Below are 19,438 nucleotides of genomic sequence, written 5' to 3' on the forward strand. Positions count from 1 at the left end.
ATGGCAAAAGAACACCCACGAAATACATGTACAAGGTGCATCATAATATATGAACAAATTTCTTTTCTGAACTTATACCTTCCCCAGGTATGGAAGGGAAGGGTAGGGAAGGGAAGGGAAGAACAAAACAATGTTAAATGATAATAACTCTAATAAAATTCTTGTGACACAATATTACAATAGAATACCTTTCACCTACAGTTTGACTGAAGTGAAAGTATACAAGAAAATATATCCCTGGGGTAAATTAGTTATGTCTAATTTTTTTACAGTAGTTGTACATCAAGTCCCTTTGATTCGAGAAAGGTACATCCACTACATGATCCTCTGCCATCAACGGTTCTGACTCAAGTCACTACAAAATTCTTTAATCTCCATCTTCTAGTCCAAACCAAGCAAAAGTGAAAAGATCATGTCGTGTCTCAAATATTCACATAAGTGTTCGGATTTCCCTCACAGCTTATATGTAAAACACAAGAAAAATTTGTCTACTCGTACATGTTGGCCTTCTCAATTATGGTCTGCTCGAAAAAGTTTGAGGAATGGAACGAAAGTGGTGGAGATTTACTATTCACTCCCACTACTATATCTAGAGCCAGCTGGTTATACAGAAAAATTGGAAAAAACACAAATGAATTAAGTTGCCCAATTTTTTAAATGTTCCACAGAATAAAAGAATCGACAACTACGAGAAGGCATACCTCCAGAAGATCTTTTCCCTTCCATGGCTTCTTTCTTCTCTTGACAGGTCAAGCAAAGGAAGGGACCGTCCCAAGGCCGTAATTTTCTTGGGTCGGATGTTCCTGCATGTACGGATATACCTTCTCCAGGTTTTATTTCCACTTGGCAAACTGCGCACATGAATAACTTGAACATATTGCAGATCGGGTACTTCGAGTCCAACCTGTAATCCAGAAAAACAACCGAAACCATTGAAATCCCAGTAGGTGATAACGGGTATAGTTTTTTCCCAAGATATGGACATACACCCGGTGTTTTTATCTTACAAAAGACGAGCTCAAAGTGGTTTCTATGTGTTCCCAATGAATATCAAGTAAGTTCCTTAGTTCGGATAATGTTGATTCTCCTGGTGTATAGAATAGAAAGAGCTTAAACAGTACATAGATACCTTTCTGAAAGTGAAGCTGAGCCTTCCTCAAATAATTCCTCTACAGCATCTGGCTCGAAGAAGTCTTCCTTGTCAACCTGAGAAGATGATTCGGAAGGTTTTTTGCGAAACATAGACTTAAAGACTCCTTTCCCTTGTTTCTTTGGAGGTGGTTTTGGAGGATCATGCTTCTCTGGAGGTTTTATATCTACTACAATACACGTAGTATCATCTCGAAGACCTTTTAACTGTACAGCTTCCTAAAAGCATGGAAGGGTAAAATCGGAGCACCAAATACGGTCAATTCAAACTGAAACAAAGTAAAAATTCAAGTTCAAAGAAAACTACTTTGACAATTTCTGATGCTGCAGCATCTGGTGGCATTCCTCGACAACACTCAAAAGCTGTTTCTGCAGATAATGCGTCCCAAACACCATCACTTGAGATAATAAGTCTGCCTCCAATTGTCGATAGCTGCAAATATAGTGATTGTTGTCATTTTACATAAAACTGTTTTCATTCACAACTGTAAACTATGTGGATCCTGGTTCCATACCTCTTCAAATTTTCAAGAACAGATGAAAACAAAAATCTTATGACCTTGCTTTAGAGAAGTCTCCCGTAAATAAGATTAGCCAAGGAAATAATAATTTTATTTTTCTTTTCATAAATAATCTTCGATTTCACCAACTATTCTTACTTTACTCGGTCTATAGATTGTGTGTGCGACATGTTTGCCTCTAATGAAGGCATATATCCAAGACAAGAAATGAGTATTGATATGAGGCAGACCAGATGTACATAACTTTTGATCACTTCCACCGAAAAGCTCATAGTCATGGAGAAAATTTAGATATTCATTACATTTAATCAACGGTAACCAAATAACCAATCTCAAACAACTTTGTTGTTAGAATTTGAATAAGCTTACATTGCTTTTTTCAACAATTCTAATCTTCACAAATCGAAGTCTTTTGAAAACTATAATTTTTACATTTTTTTCTTCCTCTGAACAGTTACTGAAAACGTTTTAAGTTTCAATTCTGGAAAAACAACATTTTCCTTCAAAACGAACCTTCACTTGCTTTACATAAGGAACTGGAACTATGAATTCTCCAACATCCATATCTCCAATAGATCGTGAAAGACACAATCCACCAGGCCAACATCTTAACGGACCAATCTACAATGAACCAACGCACAGATAAGAAATCTACTTTTAAAATTCAAAAAACTATGTATAAATTAAAAGAAAAGTCAGATATAATCTATGTAGCACAGATACCTTAAATTTTTTTTTTTGAAGTATCGGATACGGATACGACACGGATACGAGTGTCGGATACCTCAAAATCCGTGTCGTTGACTTTGTTTAGTGTTGACCAACCGGATACGTTTTGGACACGGCGAGGACACGTCATGGATACGGCGTGGATACGTTTGGGCAAAATTGCAAATATTTAAAAGTTTTAGGGATTAATAAAAAAAATTTAAAATTTCTAAGGACTAAAAGGAAAATAATTTGAAATAAATTGGGCTGGGCTTTTAAATTCCTAAATACATTTGTCCGTCTCTTTCATTCTATTTCTGCTCAAGCGGCTCTCAATTCAATTCAATTCAATTGTGTCGCCACCTTTTACTTGCTTAAGATAGATTTTGTGTTTAATATTTTGTACTTAAGATATTATGATTAATAAAATATTACATCTATCTCTATAATTTTTACTTTTCAATACTAAATTTATATAAATATAAATATATATAATATTTATATATATTTTAATGATTGACGTATCCTAGCCGTATCGTGTCTTATATTTTCAAAATTTGACGTGTCGTCGTATCCGTATCGTATTCAATACGATACTCGTACTCGTATCCATGCAACATAGGATATAATAATTAAAGGTGCGAGGTGCACACTGGCATGATGAAACAAATGTTCATGGATTTATGTGCAAAATGAATTACATTATTACCTGTAATCACATTGAATTCCAAATCCATATTCTATAAACCATTCAACAATAATGGAACAAGTGTTCATGAATTTATGTGAAAAATGAATGACCCTACATTGAATTTCACACTGAATTCCCAATCCTGTGAAATTTATAGATGCATGTAACATGAATCGAAGAGGCAAGCATGTGAAAGAACTAAAATTGGCCCTTGGAAAACGACTAAACTTCCAACAAAAGCAACATAATAATTTCAAGTTAAAGCATCTATATGAGTCGCATCCACACCATAATTTACAATGTAACTTTGTCAAGTATTCGCAGCATACGTCACTGCAGAACCATGACAAACAGCAGTCTTCGGACATTAAAATTGATGTCAATTCTCATGCATATTTTACTGTGAGTAGAATCGTTTCACAGTCAAATATAAAATAATTGTGCTCTCTCTCAGTTAATGTGAAACCAACAATAATTTACTTCGAGAAGAATTATACCTCTGTGCCACCTCCGGTATTAAGCCTCCCCACCTCACCTCCACTAGATGTTATTCTTTCCCTCCTATTTAAGAAAAAAATCAAAGAACTGAAGCATTTTTACAGAAAATATAATCCAGGGTACTTATATGGCCTAGAATAAATAACTTACTCTTCTTCACTGCATTCAAGTCTATGATCTGCTGACAGATAATATATTTCCCCCTCACTGGATTCAAGTATGGCGCGAGAATCACCAACCGAAGCAACTGTTACAATCCATCCTTCGATTATTACAAAGGTCACCGTTGTGCCCGAAGTTTGCGCTGATAGATTAACAGACCAATAATTAGCAGTCATTTGCATGAGAGAAAGACCAAAGGTTGTGTTAATTTTAAATGATAATCGGAAGAGAAGGGAAGGGCAGAATTTACATTCAAAATTTTTAGAAAGAATGCTATGACAAGCATAATTATAACTAAAACTGCATGTTTAACAATATAGACCTAAACTGTTTCGAAAAAATATATATAGACCCAAACAAAGTTGCTCCTTGATGACAGGTGCAAAAGAAAAGAGGTTCATTTTGCATCGAGTGCAAACATTCATGAATGCCGGTTCCGAAATAGCTGTACCTTTTTCCTGGAAATCTTTATCTGTTTTCACAAACCCTGCAACCAAAGCCCTAGGCAATGCTGAGATCCATTCATTACTGTTAAGATCTGGCGGGATAGCATGCAAAATGTTGGTCAAGAGATTCTCTTTGGAATATATAGCAGCCGCAGATCCATTATGGCCATCAAATAACTGCACGAAAGAATGTGGAAAAAATAATATCTGTTCGAAGAAAGTAAAGGGTCGATGCGCATGCCTGATAACATTTTGGATCCCTTCGTAACAAAGACAGAAGAAACGTTATTCGAGAAATGAAGAAAAGAAATCAACTGTCTCCATTTAAAGATAAGAGATATGTATCACCCAAATCCCAAATAAGCACACATAACTTTGATTATTCACAAAGTTATCAGAAGAGATAAGAGACTGCATCCATTATCACGTTTATCACTCCCGTCTGTTCCAATTTTTCTCAAGAAAATAGAAAAGGTGTCATTGTCACCTACATTATCCATCAAATACGTAATTTCTGAGTACCAAGTATCTACAAGCTTTGCAGTAAATGCCAATATTAACAAAATGAAAAATAAGAATATTAACAAAATGAAAAATAAGACCAATTGTGACATTTCACACCAATTATCCAATCAATGCTCAAGTAACATCGACCAATTAAATATAAAGTAAAACAAGAAGAACCACGTACCGCAAACACCGAATATGTGGTGACTCCATCACCTAATACCCGTTCACATTCTGTCTTAATAAACGTCAGGTCCTCGCCTTTCTTGCTCTGATTGGCTTGACCATGTGAGATTTCAGGCCTCTCAATCTTCTCGTTGGCTAATTCCCGCTTTAATAAAACAGATAATGGGACTGTATGATGGTCATCACTCTTGGACAACATTGCTCGTCTCACAATCCAACCTCAAGAACGCAAGAATTTCAGATTTTGGTTTTTCGTCCTTCTCTCCGTTTAAAAAAAGAACCTTTCAACAAATCAATGCCTTTTGCCTTGTTATCGTCTATTCCACTTGATCCAATCAACACAAATCTTAACCAGAAAAGGTAGAAAAATAGCAAGTCAAACTAAATAAATTCACAAGGTATCATATCACGAAAACCGAAACCAGAGCAATAATCAAATGAAAAGGACATTTTTTCTTATCCACGTCTCACATGTGCCGTAATTAGAAACAACGTATCAAGATCCTCTTAAATTCAACATACAGAAAACCAACACAAACAATTACGAACAAAGATAACAATATAATCCAAGATTAACGGATACACATCCACTTCCAACACAATGTAGACAGAGCGGAGGTTTAAAACGTCGAAACAAATAAAGGGTCCAGCCAAAAACAAACAGAAAAGCATAAAAAATTCCGGAAAGAAAAACGAAAAACGTACAAAACAGCCAATAATTGCGAAATTTTCTGTCGGGATACAGATCCCGGCGTGGGCCTTGAACGATGCAAGATAATCGATAATTGTGCGCTTTTCTCTGTCAAAGAGAGCAAGGAAAGAGAATGTAAATGGTAGGGGGCGTCTGTCCGGCTATTTTTCCTTGTTTTCTTGAATTTTAATATTTCAACGTAATAAAAACGAATAAAATTGTAAAGCTGTGGAAATTTTTTGTTCGGCGTCAAGAAAGCTGGAATCCAGCTGTGAAAAGGAGTGTGTGCGCGCGCTCGCTCTCTCTATATTCCTATTAATTAATTTATATATATACAAGTCTTCTCTCTCTCTCTCTGAACATTTTCAATAATCAGGCCTGGCTGGGTCCAAATTTATTTAATTTTACGTGCCCCTGAATCTAAGACAATAATTTGTTTAATTAAATCAATACAAAATATAATATGTAGAATAAACTTGAGAAAGTATCAAATATAATTTTGATATGATTTTCACATAATATAAACTAAAGTAAATTAGACTCGTCGGCTGCTAATGTTGTGAAATCTCGAATGCGTCAAAAGCACCAAGACGAAACCTTGGGACACTCCAACAACAAAGAAGAAACAAAAGAAAAAGACTGGTTCAATACTCATTCAAGCATTGTAATAAAATTAAAATAACAATTTACAAATGTGACAAATGTGCATAATGGATTGCTACTTTCTCGATGAGAAAAACAATGTTTGATGGGCTTTTTTATGAGACGTGAAATGAAAAACAATGAGACAAAGGTTGGTGATTGTAGTTACACGAACGAGATTATTGGGACGACTCACTATCTTTACAAAAGTTATTAAACGGTTCGTCTACAAAACTCTTCAATAAAAGATAGTTGTTGATAATAAAGTAAATCGAATATTACATGATAATTAATATAATACAGTACATTACTATGGAAAACGGTGCAAATAATGCAGTTTGATCAAAAGCATGGCTTCATCGACCACAAAAAGCACACATGCTTCAAGGCTTGAAACTAACAGCAACTTTAGCAATAGTTCAGAAATGATGGTGGGTTACTCCCATCCTCGTGTCGAAAATTTAGAAATCCAACTTGATGAACATGAAAAATGCCGAGGAACTTTTGTTAGCTCATATCTTTGACAAGTTTTTCAAGTGCTTCACTTGTGAGAGGAATGTCTAAGCAATTTTCAATATCTGAATTTCTTCTAGTCTTGACCAATTCACAGTCTTTGAATTCTGTCAAATGAGCATTTGGAGTAATATGACTGCACAGCGTTCTCGAGACATTGTGTAAAGATTATTTAACGGCATCCCTGGAGAGAGGTAAAAAAATAAAATTATTGGTTTGACAAGGAAAAAATGACTAATTTCGATGAAGCAAGTGTCTGATGCGAACACTTGCCTTCCTCATTAGGATGGGACAGCTGATGAATGGTGGAAAAAAAAGGACAGAAGTAAAATGCATTCTATTTATTAATTTTGATTCCTCGCTACACCTTGAGCAAATGTAAATCAGAAAACCTGACATGTGCCTGGACAATCTGCTCATTCGTTTTGGAGTGGACATCAAACCGCTGAAGAGTTAGTCCATCTGTCCATTTTTTTCTTGTGAAGATTTAGGAGCATTTTTTCCTGTAATTTATGGCTATGGAGTAATAATGCCCGTTCAAACCATTTATCAGACCCTGCAGTCATACCACTCTTAAAATTTAGAAACAGGTAGGCCCTTCAAAGTAAACAAATAAATCGAGAGACCGAGCCATTACTTGAAGAGATGTTTTGTTTAAATAACCTAGGTTGGATGTTGTCTGTCTCGGCTCTTGGCCAAGCATCATGGTTTGGGGGTCAATCAGGTGAAAGGCATCGATTACCACTTTTCCTTCAACACTCTGGATTGGATCTACTACCACTCCCACTGCTTTTTGATTCACAGCTTCAAAACTCTAGAGGATTAAACAGAAACTGAAAACTCCAAGACTTGTGATTTTAAATGAAATAATGAAATATTGATTTCCACTTGTAATGACACAAGAACCACCAAATATACCCGTCTTGCCACCCAACATACACTACTCCAAGGGATACAAAAACACATAAATTTATCCGGTTAATGGTTGGCAATGATTTGTGAGACAAACATTTTACGTTTAGTTTTAAAATCTGGATAAATCAAATTCTAGAGATGAAAAATAAATGACAGTTCCAACTCATTCTAATTTTATTTTAGTGGAATCCTTTTTCCAGTTTATATAATAAAGAAATGTCATTCTATATTTCTATATAATATAAGGAATACAACACTGAAAAAGAAAGAAGCAAAAGAAAAAGCAGAGAGATAAATCTGCACAAGAGAGTAAGTTCTTGTTACCAGAGCATAACGTATTCTTAAATTGGGATTCCATTAGGCCATCGACCCATTAGAAAAATAAAGACCGCAATGAGATTTCATAACATTGGAAATAAAAGGATAATAACCAAGGCTACGATAAATTTTATTTTTTAACAGATCACAGTAACTTAATGGAATAATCAACACCTGTAGAAAAACAAGCAACTATTGACAGCATGTGCATCAGTTAAACTAAATTTATCATCATCAAAGAATATTCTGCCTCAAACCTGAAAGGGGATCGGTTACGGTGACCGGAAGCGCAACGGAAGTTTAAAATTTTTATTTTTCATAAGAAATTTTAGGCCACCTTGATTTAATGTGTAGCAAATACAAAAAGAACAAAATGTCATACATAGTGTGTTTAGAAAAATACCTATCAACCTCTTGAGGTTGATGATGGCTCCAACTAAGGTGTAAACACCTTAGCTCTTGTATGGCAAGAACTTCTACAAGCTTCCAAAGAGCATTCCTTGCTCTAAAATAAAGCACACCACCAACTAGGTAGATCTCCTCATATTTTGCACTAGAAAAATATGAGGATTTTTCTTTGAGAAGTGAGTGTTTTCTCCGACCATTGAAGAACAAAAAAATGAAGAGAATGAATAGTATTTTCGGCCACTATTCATGCTAGGAGAGAAGGAGAGACATTTTTTTGGTTGTGGGAAAAGTTAAAGTAAAAAAGTTGCATGCCAAGCCTTGGTTATACAAAAAGTTGTCTCCCAACCTTTCACCTCCCATGCATGCAAGTTTTATTTGATTTTTATCAATTAAAAATCCATGGACTTATTTTTAATTATCTCAAACATATTTGAGACTAAGTAAACATTACTGGAATTCCCTCAAGTCCCACTAGTTAAATAATTATTTAAATTGAGCTCTACAAGACTCAATATGATTTAATTAATTCAACACTTGAATTAATTTAATTTAGTCCATAATAATGTTTCTGAAAATCACAATTTTCAAATACATTATTTATTTGGCCAACTTTTAATTTAAGAACACATTCATAAATTAAAATTACATTTCTCTCATAGAAGTCATACTTCTATTTTTCCTTACGCCTATAAACTCATTTATAAGCCGTTCAACATATTGAACTATTTTACTTCTCAACGGGATCTAGAAAGCTAGTACTTGTGTGGCCCTCAATGGTTCATTGATACAACTAGCCGTGGGTTCACATCTCCATGTGATTCGGACTAAACATGTCCTTATTTGAGCATACCCCAATTGCTCCATTCTTACTTATCAACTCCTTGATAACAAGAACGTCACAACTCAAGTCTGATAGTACCCAACCAATCATGTTAAACGCCTAGCAGCATCGCTTACATGATTCCCTAGGTATCAAATGATAGTGCCTGCAAGAACCATTCAATTATGGTTAGCGTACAGTACGGTCCCTTCATCTCATATATCCCGACCGATTCGACAACCATTGGTTTATCGAGAGTTGTCAATTAATCGATACTATGTGTCATGTCGTAGTTGCATCGATGGTGTAATCTATGAAACCCCTTTCATAATTACCATCATACTCTGATCAGAGATTTCAAACTACACGCACATGAAAACACATAGGATATCCATACCCGTAGGTAAGCGGTGAATCCCCGACTACAATGCATCGACCCCTATATGTTTCGACAGAACACCCAACCTTGCCACCTGATGACCCCATGAGAGTCGGTAAACAAGTCAAAGTGTAATTGTAGCACATAGAGTCTCAATGTTGTCCCGGGTCATAAGGACTAATGGTGTACAACCATAAACTAGGACTTTTCCACTCGATAAGTGAGAACCACTTAGAAAGTCCTTTAATGGAGGGTTGTTCAGTGCACTCTACCAGGAGCACCTATCTGCATGCTCGGACATCACAATGTCCCCTACCGATGAAACATGGTACTCACATCGCAGATACTAGTCTCAACCTCAAGCGGCTTATATCCTTCTTAGCGGCGGCTGAAGCGACTAGGAACCGTTTAGAATATACAGTATTCCAAATATGAGTTTCATGATACTCATCATATGAGCATCTCATATTCTTTCTACTATTTGTATATTCAAGGGCTTTATCTATGCAACTAGCATGGGTATATAGATAAAGATGTGCCAAAACAATAATTTCAAATATTATTAAAATAAAGATTGCTTATACATAGAGTTTCATTGTGAACACTCGGCCAACACTTGGCTCGACGTGCACCTACTCTAACAAAACCCACCATTATATTTAGACAAAAGTCATATGAAGCAAAAAATAGTGGAGAAGCAAAACCTGCTGAGTATTGATGTCAACACCACAAAGCCAACGTCCAAAACTAGGATGAGAATGATACCAATCCACCACCATCTCAGGTCTGGAACACAGAAAAGAGATTATGCCAATTTTGCGCATCACGGACAAGGAAAAATCTCAAAAATATCAATATGACAATTTTCTATATGCTTCAGTGATCATTCATAGATGAACAGATGCAAAATTGGCATATTACTAAAATACCGCAAAGAAAGTTGGAAGATGAAAGTATTGAAGGTGATTCCAATAGCAGGAACTCAACCAATTACTACGCAAATTGTCCTCTACTAATTCTCCTTTTTCTGCAATTTATGAACATCAAGGGTATACTTAGTATGGAATGCCAGGGTAATTTGATGATCAAAGAACCATTTTTTTTTACTAAGTATTCTTCTTAATCTCCCGATGAGATTAAAAACCCTGGAAACTTCTTCTGACATACAGTTCCTTCAGCTTAGAGCAGGCACATGCCGTTTCACTCATTCTGATTGCCAGAAAAGCCTACAGCACATTCAATCATCGAGAGAGAAAAAATCCTCCCACAGCACAGTTAATTACGCCATACCTGCCGGTTTGCTTTAGCATATCAAGCATATTAATTAGTCAGGAAAAAGTGATCCACTGCCTCAACACTGACCCCAGTTCCACTCTGAGGCATCGCGAAAACGTCAACCACACGTACTGTGTACTCATCCACGAACTCGCCCAGCATCAACTCCATCACTTCCATTGGCACCCACGCTCTACCTACAGTAAATCATGAACGCACCAAAAGAACCCAAATTGCTTCAACACGCACAAAATCTAGCATTAAAGGCTCCGAATATTCCTCAGAAAACACTAGCTTCACCATATTTGAGCACTTGACGCGAGCATACGGTATAAATCTTATTGTAACAAAAGCTTTACCATGCTTCAGCATTTTGAGGAGAGCCAGCGATGAGATGTAGACCTGTTCGGAGGAGTCGAGGGTGGGTGAGTCCGGCGGAGGATGACCGAGAGCGCCTCCTGCACCGGCGAACATCCGTTGTAGTCTCTCCATGCCAGACATGTAGTTACGCGGATTCCTTTTCGTCTGCCTACAAATTTTTTCGAATGAATGGGAGATTCTTCCCTGCCAGCTGAAGCAAAGTAATGAAAATGGATTTCTTTGAAATCAAGGGGAAGGGTTGATGATCCTAAATTTGTAGGTTCGTGTTCTTTTATATTTCCTTTTTTCAAAATTATTATATTTCCTTTTTTCAAGATGAATATTTCCAATTTCAGTGTTTCTTTAATTTTTTTAAATCAATATCTATATTATCTATTTATATTATTAAGTTTGAGATATAAACTATATATATTATATTATTAAATTTGAGATATTTAGAGTAATTAACTTTTGGTTTGATGGTCTATTTTAATAATTATATATATTAATAAAGTGGAAAAATTTTAATGTAAGTTAACTGTAGTTCAATGAATATAGTCTTTATTTCTTAAATATAAAGTTGTTGTTTAATTCTTATTTAAGCATTTTTTCCTTTCTTTTTTCTATTTATTTTTTTAATTCATATATCAAAATTATTTTTTGTTATTATTAAGTTCGAGACACTTAGAATAACTATTTTTTGGTGTCATAGTCTGTTTTAATAATAAAGTTTTAAAATTTTAATACAAATTACATGTAGTTCAATGATAAAGTCTTTGTTTTTTAGACATCAAATTGTGATTTTTTTTATTTATTTTTTAATTCATACAAATAAAATAAATTATAAAAATATTAGCATCGGTGTACTTGTATATTTACCGCGGCAGCGCCCTGCTTAATGCGTATCGTCCTCTGAAAAACGATGGCTCCATTTTCTCTCTCTACCCTCTCTCCGGTTCGCACACCTGCAATTCCTAGTTCTTCTTTTCGTCATCAGTTTCAAAACCGAAGAATCAAAGCTGTAGGTTCTGTTTTAGCTTCGTTATCTTCAACTGCCAATCCTAAAGTTGTGGTCACGAGGGAGCGAGGCAAAAACGGCAAGCTCATTTATGCTCTGGTAATTCTTTTATGTTTTATCTTGTTGAATTCCTATTACGTTGTTGGGTTTAATTAAGTTGTTGTCTGAAATTTTGACTGATATTTAGTTTGAAAGAAAGAATCTGTTAATTTCTGGCTTTGCTGAAGAAAATAGTGTGCTTTTATTATGTACTCTTGCATCGGAAGAGTGTAAGTGTGTAACTGATGTCATTTACTGTAACTTGTATGCGGGTTAGTTGTTGAACATTGGTAGAAATAGATGTTTCTAACTTTTGTTTTCCCCTGCAGCTTGTGAAGGATGAATTTCGAGAAGAAGCTTTTGAAACAATGGGCTGTTAATGAAGGACAGAGTTTTTAAATTAGATTTAGGGGTTTCAATAAATATGAAGGACAGAGTTTTTAAATTAGTTTAGGGGCAAATGAGATAAGATCGAATAGGAAGGATGCAAAAGCATTTGTAATGTGACGTATTGTCAAGCAATATATGCTTGGGGATGTTGATGTTGCTTCAAACACAACGTATGTTGTGGTTCAACACGAGACAAACGTAATGATTTTCTTAACGAGGCATGGTTTGAAGCAAACAAGCAAATAAAAAAGTTGCAGCATAATGAGCCCAGATGTCATCCACCTCCAAATAGCGCAAAATAAAAATCCTACCATGGAAGAAATTGAATTGTAGTTTCTAAATTGCTTCGACTTTTGTGAGCGTCTCAAGATATGTTCGCTAATAATGTTTTTTGTCCAGACAATTTATTGTCTCCTTTCATTTTATATACATTAGAGATTTTGCACCCTTTGAGGAAATGGGATCATGGTTCTATACTTCTAGTATCTGCTAGAATTCATTTCACTGCACAATTTAACAGCTCCAATTTTCCCTTGATAATTATCACATGCAAAGTTCCTTAGTGTCAAGCTTTCGCAACCTACTGATTAGCATTGATCATGGCTGGTGTTAGATATTTATAATTCTTTTGGCTAGCTCATTGTAATATGTCTGTGTGTGTAATTTGTTCCTTTATTTGCAGGCAAATAATGGAATTTACTGTCTAGAGCTTCCTCTTATTCAGCATATTCAGTTGCCTGATTCAGAGAATCTTTCTTCAGTGTTGAGCAGTGAGTTCTAGATGATTTCTTTGCCTATTGTTGGTGTTATATGTTATAATTTATGCTTTATGGGGACATTAGTTTAACTTCCTACTCAATTTGTGGTCAATGAAATTTGGTTTTATGTAAAAGTTACTGTTACTTTGGTAATATGGAAACATGTGTCCTTACATGGTATTTGTGGGTTTTCCCCTGTTTTTGTTGTGGTCGTCCCCTGTATTTGGAATTCATTCCTATTTAGAATCTGTAAATGCCTAGGTTTTTGAAACTTGTCACATATTTATGGTGAATGGCACGCTTGAGTGGTGGAAACTGTGTGAAAAGGGTTACCTAATATCAAAAATTGTGATCCTCGAGGAAAACCGGTCATGTTTAACACGTAAGTGATATCATCATATCACTTACATAGTTTTGTTGAAATCGTTTGGTTAGATCGGAATGTGTTGATTTTATTAATAAATAATAGCTTCCTAACTTTCGGTGTCTTGCCAAAACTCCATTACATGTGGTAGCAGGGAACACAAAACATCTAATATTGATGTAACTCCCTCTCTTTGTATGTGTGTATCTTCTCTTACAGTTTCTTTTACTTTACTTCTAAAAGTTCCCTTGTATAAAAAATCAAAGTTCACACATGCGTGTACAAGTAATTGCATAAGTTTGTTAAGTAGGAATAGTCTCTGATTTCTGCTTTCTATGGCTGCAGACAATTTTTTTGACTGGATTGTCATAACTTCACCTGAAGCGGGTGAGGTTTTTCTTCATGCTTGGAAGTAAGATTCTATTGTTTCTAGAGCAATTTGTCCTCAATATTATTTGGTTTGATGAAGAGAATTAGTCACTCAAAGCCTGAGGCTGTTTTGTCACTTTATAATGTCAAGTATCTTTTGAGTGATGCAATATCAATGTCATGTTTTGTAAGTTGGCTGTATTGCTCGTTAATTCTAGCTATTGGTTTACAGAGCTGCTGGAGCTCCGAAAGTTAGGATTGGAGTAGTGGGTGCTGGTACCGCAAGTGTTTTTGAGAAAATTTTGCCTTCTGCAGCGCAAAGTCTTTATGTTGCCTTTATGCCATCAAAAGGTTTTTAATTAGTTCCATAATTATGCTAGAGAAAAACATTTTAGGCAAATTAACTTGTGAATGTGAATGTAGTGTGGGAGATTAGTCCGAACAAATCACAGCTTGAAAGAAAGTAATTTTAGTTATGATATCCAGCGACTGGCAAAGTTTTGGCATCTGAGCTTCCAAATAATGGTAACACGAGGTGCACCGTCTTATATCCTGCTTCAGCAAAAGCTGGCAATGAAATCGGTCAGTACTCAAATGTCGGGTTTTTTATTTTTGCTTTTGCTATTCCTTCTTTCCATCACTAATTTGTTAAAGCATTATTTGCGAGACAACTTCCCTGTGAAAGGGAATAACAGCAAGAATGCTGAATACAAATAGTTTAAGTGAAACTTATTTGTTTCTATACCAGGATAGTTTATTGTATTGCTACTCTGAAGTGTTACACTTGTGATGGCCAAGAAAGAATTCTTGGTTACCGCCGAGATCTATATGAATTATTTTTTTTCATATTTGATTTTCCCTTTACAGTGATGCAAAAAGCAATCGACTGAGTTCCCTGCTTATTAAAAATAAAGAACGATGCAAATGTTTGATTAAATCATCAGGATGTAAATACCGAATTAATTTTGTGTGAAGTCAAATTGTAGAGAAGGAATACCACTGAATGGAAATTCCTGTTTGATTGCTTATTTCTGAATTTAGATTAAAGTATTCAATCAATTTAGCTGTTTTCTTTAATGTCACTTTATAAAGTCTTTGACCACTATAGTGAAACAAAGGTCTATATCAGCCTTGAAGTTAAGTCGGATTTCATTTTTCCAGGTAGTTCATTTAAGAAGTCAAGAGATTATGAAAAAATTTTCTAGTGACTTGAAAATTTTTTTGTTGAAAAGTTTGGTTATGCTAATGTACCAGAGTTTTGAAAGTTGATTTTTCATTTAAGTATTTTGTGTAAAAGGTGCCAATAATAAGTTGATGGTACTTCTATCGAAACTCTTACATTTAAACGGATAAGAAAGAAAACATGGTTAATGATTAATTTTGGGGCAAAAAATATAAGATTATACAATTACAAATATAAATTGCTATGTGATTACGACGCTCAATGCTCCATGTGAAATCAGTATTTGTTTCCCTTTTCTTGTTTAAATCTCTCCAGATCTGCTGTATTTTTTTATCGTATCACTGAAATGAACTGACATTTGTTTGGTTTCTGGTCTTGTTTTTCTATTCAGAGGAGGGCCTTGCAAGGCGTGGATTTGAGGTTACTAGACTGAATACATACACTACCGTATGGATCCTGCTTTGATATTGTCAGCTTACTTTTCAGTTGTATAAATTATACTCTGCTTCTCCCCTCCTTATTGAAGAATGATAATGACACTGTATATGGAGTTTCTGTTCTTTTTTCTGTTTGCTGCTGGATTGACTTTTGGAAATAAGCTTTCTTTTTTCCCCTTTCTCCACATTTGTAAATGAGGACTAAACTTGTTTTTACTCATCCGTCAACGGTTTTTATCTCTTCTTACACCATCTATGCAGTGCTGCAGTGCTTGAATGAAGAACTGATGTATTTTGAATCTCTTTCGGCACCGTTAATTTTAACATCCGGATATGTGAAGTTTTGTTGTCTTTATACATTATCAAATGCCTGTGAAGTGGACAAGTCCACATGTCCGTTAGAATTCCTTCACTGATATTTTGGGTGTGCTATAAATTTAAGAAGGTTAGTTTATAATGTTGAGAACTTGACAGTTGGTGGAAAGGAAGGATACTATTGGGCGAGAGATGTTCGTCAGGACGAGGGCTGCTATTGATATATTTTGAAAATTGAGCAGGTCAAAGTTGGTTATCATGACAGGATGCTAATTGGAGGTGTTCTTTTTCAGGAGCCTGTCAAATACGTGGACCCTATGACTTTAGAACAGGCACTTTTCATTCCTCCTGTTGCAGTAGCATCACCTTCTGCTCTGCGGTAAACCTCCTCCACTTATTATTGCTGTGCATTTTTAATTTTCCTTCTTGCTTAGCCAGTTGAAAAAAATTTAGATAAAACTTTTCGAGGTTCTGTACCCATCATTTATGGTTCGTTCTTTCATTTACAATGTTTAAGCTTTATCGTTCTTCAACAGTGCTTGGCTTAGTGTATTGCCAGAATCACCACGGTGGGATAATGCTGTTGCTTGTATTGGGGAGACTACTGCAGTAGCTGCCAACAAATTGGGGTTCAGGAATGTGTGCTTCCCAGCAAATCCTGGTCTTGAAGGGTAACCTCCATTCTGTTGGATTATTTTGGGAAATTATGTGCCTTAACTCATTCTATGTGAACTATAGTCTTTATATATTACATGTTGAAGACTATCATATTTGCATGCATGTGTAAGTTAAATATATATAGTAAAATGAGCCAGTATTTGAACTGACAGATCTAGTTTATGACTGAGACTCGGACGACTGTAACAATTACTATTAGAATGACGTAATTTTTTTTATAGCAGCATTTATAGCATAAACTCCATGTTTACTTTACTGAAATCCCATGTTTTATTGCTTGCATCAGAACTCAGAGAAATGGCAGTGAATAAGCAATATCGTTGGATTTTCTGTAAATCATGCTAATTCAACATGTAGATTTTTTCTCTCAGGTGGATAAGTTGTATTTTAGAAGCTTTAAAAGTTCACAGCCAAGTGCAGGAGGTCTGAGAGTTGAATTTTGCCGTCTTGCTGCCCAGCCTGCTAACTTTTGACCACAGTACGTTCTAGTCTTCAACCCTCAAGCAGCTGCATTTTTTAGTCTCTACTAAGTTAATTAGGAACTGAAAGGTTGTTTAGACGCATGCACATACGGTACAGGGCCGGTTTGAGTATAATACCTGCACAAATTCCTAAAATCGAGAGACTCCATGGATAAGAGAATGTTTGAATATTTCGTTGATAGCTGTTAAGAGGAACGATGTACACTTGGGAATTTTGTCAAGGCAGGTAATACTTCATTTGATATTTAACCATCCACACAACAAAAAAGATCAGCGTGTATAGTCTTATTTCCTACAGGAGAGGATATATATTTGATATTTATGTGCAACTCTTATGCCAGTGGGATTTTCTTCTGAGTTTTCAGGCCATAATTATCTTTTTATTCCATCTTATTGAAAGAAAATACACTCGATATGCTAATACTACCATTGGATTATAAAATTTTAGTAAGTCACATTAATTAGAGTATGAGCTCTAACTTTTTCTAAAAAACAATTTTTGCAATTTTTTTTTGTCGATTATGCTGTTATTTTTAATTTTTTTTGAATTCTAATTCTAATTATATGTGCTTTTAAATTGTCACGAATAATATACTCGCAAATGCTCACTAAGAATTACTTACAGGCTATGCTCTGTCTTTAAATTTTAAAAAAATGATTTGGAATGTAGTATTTTTTTAAAAAAAAAAAAATTGAATCATAAAAAGTATGAAAAACAACGTTTGCTCTGCTAAACCTGTTCAAACTGAAGTTTTCTTTGACTCGCATTTTGGGTGGCTTAAAATTGCCTAATATAATTTTTGAGAAAAAAAATGCATATATATAATATAGTTAGAGGTTTCAAATTGGCCTAAGGAGCCAGCCGAACCACAACTTGTCGTAACCCATCATTAGGCAAAGCGGTATTTTTGGCGGGTTGAGAAAACATCAGTGGTGGGACAAATTTAGCTATTTATATGTGTAATTGGGCGGTTTGGAAGTTGTAGCTAGCCAACTCCTGCCATTTTGTCGGGTTGAACAATTGTCATCCTAACTCATTTATTTTATACGGTGAGATGGGCCGATCATACGAGTGTAACTCATTTTGACATTTTTATATATAACTTATTATTAAATAGTTTGACTCTGGAGAACCAATTTAGGGAAGAGGAAAACTATCCAAATTAATTTTATTTTATTTTTAGTTAGTAAATAGATTTGTTATAATTGAGTCTTGAATTCAAATTATAGTTATAATTTGTGATCTTATTGTTAGATATGTTATAAATCATCAACTGATAAAGTTTGAATTTTTTTTTTATAAAAAATTATATATCAAAATGTTTTTTTTTCATCACACGCTAGATTTTAACTATTGAATTTCAAGTTACACCAGCGTAAAAATATTGCATGAAAAAAATATGAATGAGGTAAGGGATGAGTTATGTGGATTAATAAATTAAATATGTATATTGCTTTAATATTTTGCACATCTAATAATTTAAAATGGATGATAACGACGAAAAAATGGTAGCAAGGGAAACGAACAAACAATTCACGAGTCTCTGGCGCTTCTAGACGGTCGTCATCAGTGTGCATTGTTTGTATAATAGGTAAGCTATTTTTAGAAAGTAAATTAAATAAAATAAATAATTTTTTTTATTATCATCTTTTGACATATTTTAAATTAATTATTTTTAATAATATACATCTTGTAATAAATTCACGAAGATAATTAGATTAAATTAAAAAATCCGTCAATCTTGTTTCCCACGTTTTGTTAATTCATCGTTCCGCTATTCCATTTGGCAGACATGCAACTAAATACCCAAGATATATGCATCTAGAAAATACTACTAAGCTGTTCAAAAGTTGAAGCACACATTCATCGACTTCTATTCTTTTGTTCATGTATAATATACATCAATATCAACAAATTACCAATGTAATTTATTGAATCGTACATAATTTTTTAGTTTTTACGTCTACTTAATGAATTGAAAAAAAATCACTTTTTGAGATTTTTAAATTTCAGATATGGTCATGTATATTTTTATTTTTGGTAATTTAGCCATTTTTCATTTTTAATGTTTAGGATGCACTACACACATCAACTTCATATTGGTGTCACGTCAGCGACACGTCAGAAAAAACACTAAAATTGTCTAAAAAACAAAAATAACGGATTAAGACTGAAATTGTACAAAATAAAAGGCCAAATTCCATTTTTCCCTAAT

General features: G+C 34.7%; 2 protein-coding genes and 1 pseudogene across 3 annotated transcripts; 1 reads left to right on the forward strand and 2 right to left on the reverse strand.

Annotated features, from left to right (window-relative positions):
- On the reverse strand, positions 1-5,855 carry LOC140990320 (probable protein phosphatase 2C 12). 2 transcript variants are annotated; one of them, XM_073459945.1, is made up of 10 exons: positions 5,574-5,855; positions 4,867-5,087; positions 4,181-4,352; positions 3,718-3,871; positions 3,567-3,630; positions 2,184-2,291; positions 1,457-1,582; positions 1,130-1,368; positions 702-904; positions 1-599 (listed from the first exon to the last, which is right to left on the reverse strand). In XM_073459945.1, the coding sequence occupies exons 2-10, from the start codon at positions 5,065-5,067 to the stop codon at positions 568-570; spliced, it is 1,299 nt and encodes a 432-aa protein (XP_073316046.1). In that variant the 5' UTR covers positions 5,068-5,087; positions 5,574-5,855; the 3' UTR covers positions 1-567. The 2 variants fall into 2 exon arrangements, with proteins under 2 accessions (XP_073316046.1, XP_073316044.1); XM_073459943.1 differs by having other exon boundaries at positions 4,867-5,214.
- An 837-nt stretch (positions 5,856-6,692) lies between these two features.
- Positions 6,693-11,543, reverse strand: LOC140990237 (26S proteasome non-ATPase regulatory subunit 14 homolog; annotated as a pseudogene).
- A 521-nt stretch (positions 11,544-12,064) lies between these two features.
- LOC140990085 (uroporphyrinogen-III synthase, chloroplastic-like) lies at positions 12,065-17,466 on the forward strand. The gene is made up of 9 exons (XM_073459661.1): positions 12,065-12,306; positions 13,319-13,406; positions 14,104-14,170; positions 14,360-14,478; positions 14,614-14,709; positions 15,702-15,757; positions 16,356-16,441; positions 16,599-16,733; positions 17,112-17,466. Exons 1-9 carry the CDS (start codon positions 12,112-12,114, stop codon positions 17,167-17,169), a joined length of 900 nt encoding a protein of 299 aa, XP_073315762.1. The 5' UTR covers positions 12,065-12,111; the 3' UTR covers positions 17,170-17,466.
- Positions 17,467-19,438: the final 1,972 nt, after the last annotated feature.

The sequence above is a fragment of the Primulina huaijiensis genome, chromosome 12, assembly GCF_012295235.1.
Source record: "Primulina huaijiensis isolate GDHJ02 chromosome 12, ASM1229523v2, whole genome shotgun sequence".
NCBI lineage: Eukaryota > Viridiplantae > Streptophyta > Magnoliopsida > Lamiales > Gesneriaceae > Primulina > Primulina huaijiensis.

Bases quoted from the DNA above. Each gene is read 5' to 3' on its own strand.
- LOC140990320 (XM_073459945.1), bottom strand. From the start codon at position 5,067: ATGTTGTCCAAGAGTGATGACCATCATACAGTCCCATTATCTGTTTTA. The intron at 1,583-2,183 runs GTTCGTTTTGAA...CTATATTTGCAG, and splicing joins CTTATGTAAAGCAAGTGAAG to CTATCGACAATTGGAGGCAG. The intron at 905-1,129 runs GTATCTATGTAC...TCTGGATTACAG, and splicing joins TCAGCTTCACTTTCAGAAAG to GTTGGACTCGAAGTACCCGA.
- LOC140990085 (XM_073459661.1), top strand. From the start codon at position 12,112: ATGGCTCCATTTTCTCTCTCTACCCTCTCTCCGGTTCGCACACCTGCA. The intron at 12,307-13,318 runs GTAATTCTTTTA...CTTTATTTGCAG, and splicing joins GCAAGCTCATTTATGCTCTG to GCAAATAATGGAATTTACTG. The intron at 14,479-14,613 runs GTTTTTAATTAG...TATGATATCCAG, and splicing joins TGCCTTTATGCCATCAAAAG to CGACTGGCAAAGTTTTGGCA.